Genomic DNA, 11,522 nt, shown 5'->3' on the forward strand with positions numbered 1-11,522 from the left:
GAGCTCGGAGGGCAGTACTCCATCACACAAGTGTATGACAAAATACTGCTCCTAAATTTAATGGGGAAAACACAGATCTTATAACAAAATTATGTACACATCCAAAAGGGGTTGTCTTTACATAATACAGTCATGTCCTGTCAATTGCATATTCAAAGAACTTAAAGCACATTTGGCATTAGCTGGTCAAAAGGTGTTACTTGATTAAACAAAGACTTTCCAATAGTCACAAAGACAAGGTGTTAACAGGAACTGCAGTGCGGGGGGGGGGGGGGGGGAACAAGAAGAAGATACAAATCAGGATCAAAGGCCATAGAGCTTGGTTGCTTCATCTAAGTGTTGCTTCTAAGTGTGTGTGTGGTTGGAGATATTCTGGAGAGTTTTACAGAAGCTTCAACTGTCTAAGAGTTGTGCTAAGAGTTCTTTTTTACTGTTACAGGTAAGATTCATCTGTAGGAAAAGGTTACTGACTGCTCAAGGTTTGATTTCCTTTTGGTAATTATAAGGCATTTGATTGGATTAGGTAGCTACTTGCTATTGATTGCTATTTAAATTAGCTATTGTTTGCTAATAAGCAGAGGCCTACCCAGGTGTTAAACATTCCTAGTGGGAGGTGATTTTAGGAGTATATAACACTAATAGAGCTAATAGAGCTTGGTTGCTTCATCTAAGTGTTGCTTCTAAGTGTGTGTGTGGTTGGAAATATTCTGGAGATAACCTGGAGGTAATCCGAGGTATTCAGGAGGATAAATAAAAAGTTAAGGTTTGTTTGATTTAAATTATTCACCTCATTGGAATGGCAGACTTAGTTCAGTGTAATAGTTGCTTTGCATTTGTTTCACGTTCCACTTTTTGGAGGTTTGGTTGTTGTCTAATCTGTAGACAGTTCTCTATTTTGCGGCAGGAGATTGTATTTTTGAAGTCTGAGATTTGTAAATTATCTGGTAAACAAACTCAGGCTGGAAGTGCTGCAAAGCCACTGCCGCAGAGACATACTAGGAATGGCAGATGGATTACTGTAGGATCTGGTAGCCTTGGAGTTGTGGATAAAAGGCATATTGCACAGTCTGTTGCTCTACATAATTCATTTTCTGCACTTTCAGAGTGTAGTGGTGTCGAGGAGAGAGGCACTGAGGCTAGTGGTGTTGTGCAGAGAGGCACTGAGGCTAGTGGTGTTGTGCAGAGAGGCACTGAGGCTAGTGGTGTTGTGCAGAGAGGCACTGAGGCTAGTGGTGTTGTGCAGAGAGGCACTGAGGCTAGTGGTGTTGTGCAGAGAGGCACTGAGGCTAGTGGTGTTGTGCAGAGAGGCACTGAGGCTAGTGGTGTTGTGCAGAGAGGCACTGAGGCTAGTGGTGTTGTGCAGAGAGGCACTGAGGCTAGTGGTGTTGTGCAGAGAGGCACTGAGGCTAGTGGTGTTGTGCAGAGAGGCACTGAGGCTAGTGGTGTTGTGCAGAGAGGCACTGAGGCTAGTGGTGTTGTGCAGAGAGGCACTGAGGCTAGTGGTGTTGTGCAGAGAGGCACTGAGGCTAGTGGTGTTGTGCAGAGAGGCACTGAGGCTAGTGGTGTTGTGCAGAGAGGCACTGAGGCTAGTGGTGTTGTGCAGAGAGGCACTGAGGCTAGTGGTGTTGTGAAGAGAGGCACTGAGGCTAGTGGTGTTGTGAAGAGAGGCACTGAGGCTAGTGGTGTTGTGAAGAGAGGCATTGAGGCTAGTGGTGTTGTGAAGAGAGGCATTGAGGCTAGTGGTGTTGTGCAGAGAGGCACTGAGGCTAGTGGTGTTTTGCAGAGAGGCTTGAAGACTATGGTGAGGCCTAATAGAAAGCAGTTGTTGGTGGGGGATTCCATCATAAGAGCTGTGGAGATGGACAATGGTGGTCTTGTGAGGTGTCTTCCCGGAGCTACTGCTCACAGAGACAGGAGACGTATCGGTAATATTGTTAAGCAAGCAAAGCAGGAAGGGGAATTGGATGTACTTGTCCATTTAGGGACAAATGACTTGGCTTGCAATGAGGTTTCAGAGGTTAAGGAAGTTTTTAGTGTTTTTGCCAATGATATACGGCAGGTTGCTTCCACATTGTCATTCTCTGAAGTTCTGCCTGTGCATAACACTCAGAATGACAGGCGGATGCGTATTAGGGACTTTAACTTGTGGCTTTGTGAATGGTGTCGGGAGCAAGGATTTGGCTTTATTGCTCATGGTAGCTCTGTTTGGAATGGAAATAAACTGTACAAAAAAGATGGTTTGCATCTTTCTCAAAAGGGAACAAATGTTCTCAGTGAGCAGTTCATAGGTTTTGCTAGGATGTATTTAAACTAGGAGGGGGGGGCAAAAGGGTGATAAAACATCAATCCAATTGTCCCCCAAAACAAGGACAGAAGGTGCCTGTAGCAAGTGTGTTAAAAAATGATAAGCTTAGAGTCATGTCTACAAATGCTCGCAGTTTAGGGAATAAGATCCATGAACTTGTGGCAATAATGGCAACTGATAGTGTAGATTTAGTCGCTGTTACTGAGACATGGTATAATGAGAAAAATGACTGGGACATAGCAATACCAGGGTACTCTTTATATAGAAAAGACAGGGAAGGCAAGAAAGGGGGAGGGGTGGCCCTGTATGTAAAGAATAGCATAAAATCTAGCCTAATAAAGGTTAGTGAGGCGAACATAGAGTCTGTTTGGGTTACGTTAGAATTTGGTAATCACACAGTAACTCGTGTAGGTGTGATTTATAGGCCCCCAGGACAAATTGAAGAGTTAGATAATCTACTAGTTGAAGAAATAGCTAAAATGACAATGAAGGGGGAAGTTATCATCATGGGTGACTTTAATCTTCCTGATATAAATTGGAAAACAAAAATAGCTACTTGTGCCAGGAGCACACATATTCTAAACTCCCTACTGGGATTGTCTCTAAAACAAGTCGTTGAGGAGCAAACTCGTAAAGAGGCCATACTAGATTTAGTGTTAACAAATGGAGATTTGGTATCAGATATTACTGTAGGTGAAAGTTTAGGATCCAGTGATCATCAGTCAGTGTGGTTTAATATAAGAACAGTGACTGAGTCACACCACACAAAAACAAAAGTTTTAGACTTTAGAAAAACAGACTTTTCCAAAATTAGAATATGTGTAAAGGAGTCATTATCAGACTGGAGCAATTTAAATGGAGTCCAAAAGAAATGGGATTATTTAAAAGTTGCACTACTGAAGGCAACAGAAAATAGCATTAGGCTTGTCAGTAAAAGCAAAAAATTCAAGAAACCACTGTGGTACTCCACAGATGTAGCCAAAATAGTAAAAAACAAAAAGTTAGCATTTAGTAATTATAAAAAAACCCAGAGTGAGGAAGACAGAATGACCTATAAGATTAGGCAGAAAGAGGCTAAGCAAGTTATAAGAGCTTCCAAATCACACACAGAAGAGAAAATAGCACAGTCAGTAAAAAAGGGGGACAAAACCTTTTTTAGATACATAAATGAGAAAAGAAAAGTAAAACAAGGATTAGATAGATTAAAAACAAAAGAAGGAAGGTATGTAGATGAGGATAAAGGTCTAGCTGACTGCCTCAATGAATATTTTTGTTCGGTATTTACAGATGAAAATGAAGGAAAGGGACCTCAGTTAAGAAAAAGGATAAATGAGTCATTTATTACACGTGAGTTTACAGAGGAAGAGGTTCTATTTCAACTGTCAAAAGTAAAGACAAATAAGTCAATGGGACCTGATGGAATACACCCAAAGCTATTAAAAGAGCTTAGTGGTGTACTAGCAAAACCATTAACAGATTTATTTAACCAATCATTGATAACAGGAGTAGTCCCAGAAGATTGGAAGTTAGCGAATGTTGTGCCCATTCACAAGAAAGGTAATAGGGAGGAGTTGGGCAACTATAGGCCAGTAAGCCTAACTTCAGTAGTGGGGAAAGTGATGGAAACCATGTTAAAGGATAGGATTGTTGAACATCTAAAAACACATGGATTTCAAGATCAGAGACAACATGGGTTTACTTCAGGGAGATCATGCCAAACTAATCTTATTGATTTTTTTGATTGGGTAACTAAAATTATAGATCAGGGTGGTGCAGTAGACATTGCTTACCTCGATTTCAGTAAGGCTTTTGACACTGTTGCACATAGAAGGCTTATCAACAAACTACAATCTTTGAGTTTGGATTCCAATATTGTTGAATGGGTAAGGCAGTGGCTGAGTGACAGGCAACAGAGGGTTGTAGTCAATGGAGTATATTCGAAGCTTGGGCTTGTCACCAGTGGGGTACCTCAGGGATCTGTACTTGGACCCATTCTCTTTAATATTTTTATTAGTGATATTGCAGAAGGTCTTGATGGTAAGGTGTGTCTTTTTGCGGATGATACTAAGATATGTAACAGGGTTGATGTTCCAGGAGGGATAAGCCAAATGGAAAATGATTTAGGTAAACTAGAAAAATGGTCAGAGTTGTGGCAACTGACATTTAATGTGGATAAGTGCAAGATAATGCATCTTGGACGTAAAAACCCAAGGGCAGAGTACAGAATATTTGATAGAGTCCTAACCTCAACATCTGAGGAAAGGGATTTAGGGGTGATTATTTCTGATGACTTAAAGGTAGGCAGACAATGTAATAGAGCAGCAGGAAATGCTAGCAGAATGCTTGGTTGTATAGGGAGAGGTATTAGCAGTAGAAAGAGGGAAGTGCTCATGCCATTGTACAGAACACTGGTGAGACCTCACTTGGAGTACTGTACACAGTACTGGAGACCCTATCTTCAGAAGGATATTGATACCTTAGAGAGAGTTCAAAGAAGGGCTACTAAACTGGTTCATGGATTGAAGGATAAAACTTACCAGGAAAGGTTAAAGGATCTTAACATGTATAGCATGGAGGAAAGACGAGACAGGGGGGATATGATAGAAACATTTAAATACATAAAGGGAATCAACACAGTAAAGGAGGAGACTATATTTAAAAGAAGAAAAACTACCACAACAAGAGGACATAGTCTTAAATTAGAGAGACAAAGGTTTAAAAATAATATCAGGAAGTATTACTTTACTGAGAGGGTAGTGGATGCATGGAATAGCCTTCCAGCTGAAGTGGTAGAGGTTAACACAGTAAAGGAGTTTAAGCATGCGTGGGATAGGCATAAGGCTATCCTAACTATAAGATAAGGCCAGGGACTAATGAAAGTATTTAGAAAACTGGGCAGACTAGATGGGCCGAATGGTTCTTATCTGCCGTCACATTCTATGTTTCTATGTTTCTATGTTTCAGCTGTTATAATAGAGCACCCTGACATTACTTAATCAATTGTGTCATTAATCCATTTCAATATGTAAATGGAAATCCGTTGTGAAACTAGATAGCTTATCTTAACTTATTACACACCAAACCTCCATATATAAAAGAGAAAATAGATTTTTTAAAGGCATTTGTTACAGCATAATCAAGTCTTTTAGCATGTTGTCTTTCTTTCTTTTCTTAAACCCTGCAACATGTGATCTTAAAAACTACATCATAAATTTTCTGGGGCAGGATTTATGCTGCCATCCCCTGATACCTACACAAATGTGCTTAACACATGAATATACAACTATTCCTTATGTCACTTTATTTTTATTATGATCGTTCCGTAGTTAACTTTTTTTTAGTTGTGCAGTGGAAATATTAGTTACAATAATACACGTTGTGATATCGCTTAAAAGAGGTATTAGATATATTGTTATACACATGACTAGGTATCTGCACCGTATTTTAAAGTATACAAGAAGGAGAACATTCGTGTAACCAACTGAACAACCCACCCACGAGACTCCAAAAATGATCATGCATTGAAAAAATGTCCAGATTAATTTGCAACTGAGAAATAATGAGAAACAGTAATAATAAACAGAAACAAAAATGACTGCAGCTCTACCGTTGCTTCTTCTGAGAAGCAGAAGTTTTTAGCAAGATGCAAAAGTAAGTCATGGTCTCTTTAAAAAGAAAGGAGGGGAATTGACCTTGCTTTGATTATCATAGGCTCAATAAAATCACCATCACAAATGGGGGGTTGCTGTTCCTTTGTCTCCCAAACATGGAAAGCCTGCCACTCAAGCAAGGTGTCTCCCACACAGGACGACAGGAGGGTCTTCATCCCAGGAGCCTCTGTGTCTGGGAGCCAAAGCGTGGGAAAAGAGACCGTCCCTTTGTCTCCCAGGCACAGAAAAGTCCGCCAAACTAGCCAGTGCCCCAAAAGTGTCCCCACCAACCTCAGGCGACCTCACAATGGCACATTTCCCGACCAATCTCCGTTCGCGAGGTTCCTGTGCTGAAACCTACAAAGGAAGCGTCTCCTTTCAGGGTACGAATGCTCCCCCTTGTTGGCGATCGTCTATACGAAATGTCGACCACTCATTAATTACTTCCCTTGTGGTTTCACACTTATGTTGCCAGTGTGAACGTTGCAGTTTCCCATTTATTTTGCAAGTGCGAACATTCTAATTAATTGGTGGGAATGTTATAATGGGGCACCGGGGTCATCCCTGTTTGGGAGACGAATGGGTTCCATTCGTATGAACGCTCCCGAATGGGAAAATAGGGTATAGGACACAAAATACATGGGGAAACAAAAAAACAGGGGAAAACACACAAATAGGCAGTGGTTCTGCCACGGAAGTAAACATTACTTTTTTACAATTTGATTATGTTTTTCCCTGTATAAATTAATTTATTGCATTTCTTTCTCTTTAATCAGGCTTCTTTATATTTCTGTCTGCAAGACTTGCCTCAGTGAGCCGTATAGAGAGACTTCAGATACAAACCTTACAAAGAGAACTCCATGCAAGCTTAGATCTTCTAGGCTTTGCAAGTAAGTATCTGAAATGTTTTAATGGATGATGATATTTAATAGACCATGTAGCAAGCATTCAATTATTAATTTCTTTTTTTTTTTAAATGGAATACAAATTGCAGTAATACATTTTTTATTGAACTAACTGATTTCTGAAATGACCGATGCAAACAGACCTGTCATTCCAAAAATCTAATTATTAAATGTGAACAACACAAAGCATGCAAATTAAAGTGTACTGCAGGAGTTCAATGGAGAAATAGAAGAAAGTAAAGCAGAAAAAGTGAGTGAGACAGAGAGAAAAGCAAGACGTAAAAGAGAGAAAAAGAGAAAGAGAGCGAGAGAAAAGATGAGAGCTAGAAAAAGAGGGAAAGAGAACGACAGAAGGGAAAAGAAAGAAAAAGGAGTTATGTGATCTGTCATAATGTCACAGATCATGTTTTTCTAATCCCAAATTGCATAGAGGGTTTGAGCCTTATTTTTCTCCTAAATGCTTGAGAGATACATTATGAACTGAAGGCAAGTTTTGACATTTCTTGATCCTTATGGAGGATTTTGACCCTTAGGTGTTGAATCTTATTTGTTACCCATTTAAACTTAATTTCAAGCTTAATGGAAAACTTTTGTGATAGGAATACAAAGATGTATTACTAACACTACCGTGTTCCTTAGCCCCCTCCTTCACCGTGGTGAAGTAAAGGGCTAAAAAACTCTTTAAACACTTACTCAATTCCAGCGATGAGGGCCATCGACTCTGGGTCGCCGTCCGCCTTCTCCGATGTCAGTTGATGGGGGGGACCTAATGTGCACGCCCGATAAGCGCCATGTGCATTAGGCTTTCCCCATAGGAAAGCATTGCCTCAATGCTTTCCTGCGGGGTTTTCTCTGATGCTGGAGTGTGAGGACATCCAGCATCGTTTCACAGAGTCACGCTCCATGATGCTCCAGGAAGTGGCTATCTGGTAGACCGTCACTAGATAAAGTCTTAGTCCTGCAATGTAAACATTGCAGGACTAAGGGGGACAGGAACAGTGCACCAAGACAACTTCAATGAGATGGAGTGGTCTTCATGCCTTTAGTGTCTCTTGAAGGCAGAATGGACAGCCAGCAACCTGATGAGTTTCTTTCTCCCGCTTAGGTGCATTTTTTTTTTTTTTTTAAATATGACTCTTAGTCTTTTGGCATATTATGATAATCTATTGATATCATTTATCAACGGCCCACTGACACAGCTCTATTGTGTTTAGAATTTACAAGGCCATAGTTCACTGTATAAATACTTGCAATAGGACCAGATTCATTACAAACATTTGTATCTGCTACCAGCTTACTAACTTTACTGTTTACTTAAATCTATTTTTGTTTTCTACATCCAGATTTAATACAATTTCCAAGAGCAGTATGGATGCCAAATGGAGTAACAATACAGAAAGCAATGAAACCCACTGCATAGTTCACAGCAATGACTCCACAGCAAAAATTTATTTTATCGTGTATTACTTTGCTCTTCTTATAATTGGTTCTGGTGGAAATATTCTGGCACTTCACCTTTCCATCAAAAGAAGAAAGAAAGTCAACTCAACTGACATTTATTTAATCAACCTGGCATTGTCCGATGCTCTTTTTACTCTCTCTCTCCCTGGGCGCATCACATATTATATACTGGATTTTAACTGGCCATTTGGGGAAGCCATGTGTAAAATTACTGCATTCATTTTTTACACCAACACCTACGTTGGGATTTCTTTTATGACATGCGTTAGTGTGGACCGATACATAGCCGTAGTACATGCGATGCGATTTGGTAAATTCAGGAAAGATCGCATTGTTAAGTATGTATGCCCACTTGTCTGGTTTCTTGTACTTGTGCAGACCATGCCACTTCTCTTTATTCCTATGACGAATGTTATCGGAGACAAAGTGACCTGCATGGAATATTTCAACTTTGAAACTATTCCTCAGCTGCCAGTTATTCTCTTGGTGGCTTGCATTGTTGGCTACTTTTTGCCGGTAGGAGTTATCTTATTGTGTTATTTGAGAATCACTCATAAGTTGTGCAAAACAGTAAAAGAAAACCAGGTAATTCATAAAAAGGGTCATCTTAAGACAGCATTCACTGTTATCATGGTGATCCTGGTCTCCATTGTGCTTAGCTTCTCACCTTACCACATAAACATTACCCAGTTCATGGTGAAAAGGCTGTATTATAAGCCATCATGCTCTCAGAACAAAGCTTTCAAGATGTCCCTGCAGATCACGGTAGCACTTATGAACCTAAACTGCTGTCTTGATCCTGTCATCTACTTTTTTGCATTTAAAGGATATCGAAATAGGATTTTAAGCATGATTAGAAGTTATGTTTCAGCACCCTCATTATCTACTGGGAAGACACATTCAGAAAGCAACAGTAACAGCCAGAACCAAGTATGCACTAAATTAGAAGAATTATAAGATCAATATACATTTTGTGCTTATGATGGAATTATAGTAAGTATGAAAACCAGTTTAATGCCTTTTACTATAATCCTGCATGAAATGACCCACTTTGTCCATAAACGGGATGCATCTTACTCTATGAAAGCACAAGGTGACTGTTATATGGTACATGTTGCTCAACAGATTGCATAGCTCATCAGAAATGATAAAAAATGAAGTCACATTTTTCTTTTTTGCACCTCTCATGTAGCTCAAATCTGTATGATTTAGATGGCGCTGTGATTTTGGTGAATGTCTGTGATTGGATACAGAATGTATCCATAGTACAATGACATGTATGGCTTATATTGCAAACTAGGATACCTTAACAAAACTGTCGCTAATAGAAAAGTGTATCAATAACATGTAAACTCTTGGACTTTTGCAGTTGATTAAATTGGTTTTCGTGGTAATTCATCCCATTGCAACCTCTCCATCTGCGTGTGTCAAACCAGGAGTATAATTTGTAGTTCAGAAACTCACACCACTGGAAGTGTATCTCAATGAAACTTGGAGACCAAATACTTGGACATCACTGTAAGGGGAGTTCTCTGTAAATTAAAAATAATAATAATAATAATTAAATAATGATGCAAGGATGAGGTCACTCACTATTATCCCATTTCTTTTAGAAAAAAAACAAAATTGTATTGCCACTGGAACCAGTATATAACAAAATATATAAACAAGACAGTGGGCACTTGTAGGTCTTAGTTAATTAGAAAAAATAGTCGGTTTTATTTGTTTAGCGTCAACATTTCGGACCTGCTTTCGATCCTTTTCAAGACAAGGTACAACATGTATATAATGCAAACAATTAATTAATGAAATTACTTACTCAACCTGTTCGTGTCCCTTCACTATAAAAACCTGAACCGGGAGCTGTAAGAGTACCGGTAATACCTGAATAAGTGTGTTGCACTAAAGAAATGACGGCTAGAAATGTAAATATTTTTGAACAGTTCCAGGGGACTGAAAGTTAAAAGTTTCTGTATTCTATTTCACCATTGTCTGTCCTACCCGGGATAAAATACGTGATGTGCCATGACAACACATTTATATTAGATCTCATAATAGTTACACCCATTAACCTACTTACTTGGGGGGGAAATTTACACCTGGGGCTCTCTTCAGTAGAAGGTTAAATAGGGCCCTGGAATGAGGCAGCTGTGATAGGGCGTTTAGGCCTACTCCTTGGTTTTGCACCCCTCCCTGTCACAGGTGCCTCATTCCAGGGCCCTATTCAGCCTTGCACGGCAGAGAATCCCAAATAGAATTCCCCCCCCCCAAGTAAGTGGGTTAATCTCATAAGAGCAGACATTAGGTTGTTAGAGTAGGACCTGCCAAAGATGGGGTACATTGGTATTGGGGCAGGCTTCTGCAATGTATGATCATATAATGTAACTAAATCCCCATTATTTTTGCCTAGATTAGGTGGTTTTAAAAAAACTAATAAAATCTCTGAGTTTTGAAGTTGCTGTTTAGTGGATGAGTGAGTGCACTGGATCTTGTGTATTGCATATATATATATATATATACTGATACAAGAGAGACTACTTTTTAAAAATAAATGTAAGATTTCTGATCATTTACGAGATTTAAGACTAAAAATACATTGTTTTGTTGAGTGTCTGCTTACTTAGAGTGCAGCTTGTACTTGTGCAACTCTGCAGTGGTTAGGATGAGGCAATAACGTGACAGCCATCCTCTGCACATCATAGATTTCCTGACATAATATTGTTTGTTTGGGTTAATGTTTCACACACAGCACATTATTTATAATGGTTGAACTTTGTATTTGCCTTACTTAGAGACAATATCTATGTATAGTTAAAGAGAACCAGAATTGTACAAAGTCTCCATATCCATACATATCAAGAGTGCCTGAAAACCCTAAATATGTCTATCTTGCATTATCGGAAGGATTAGAGTGGGTTAAATAATGGAACCTACAAAATAGCCTGTAAGAACCCACAAGAGAGTGGTTTTCTGTACTAAGATTTTAGTTCAAAAAGTTCAAGGAAGGTCAGAAATATAGGGCTGAAATCAGAAAATGTTTATTTTGTTAACAGAATTATTTGTAGATGTGCTACCTGTGCTACCTGGCAGTCTTACACGTGGTCTAAAATTCAATACGTTATGTTTTATTAGATCCCTGAACACTTCTCATAAACACTTGTTTGTATTAGATAGTATTGTTTATTTGTGAAAGTCTGTATA

General features: G+C 39.3%; 1 protein-coding gene across 1 annotated transcript in view; it reads left to right on the forward strand.

Moving 5' to 3' along the window:
* Positions 1–10,393, forward strand: part of LOC134572372 (G-protein coupled receptor 183-like) — a 59,811-nt gene extending 49,418 nt beyond the window's left edge. Inside the window, exons 3-4 of the mRNA XM_063431334.1 lie at positions 6,732–6,845; positions 8,204–10,393. Coding sequence (XP_063287404.1) covers positions 6,732–6,845; positions 8,204–9,278 — 1,189 coding nt within the window. The 3' untranslated portion in view covers positions 9,279–10,393. The remainder of the gene's footprint in view (positions 1–6,731; positions 6,846–8,203) is intronic.
* Positions 10,394–11,522: the final 1,129 nt, after the last annotated feature.

This window comes from Pelobates fuscus, chromosome 1, assembly GCF_036172605.1.
Source record: "Pelobates fuscus isolate aPelFus1 chromosome 1, aPelFus1.pri, whole genome shotgun sequence".
Taxonomy (NCBI): Eukaryota; Metazoa; Chordata; class Amphibia; order Anura; family Pelobatidae; genus Pelobates; species Pelobates fuscus.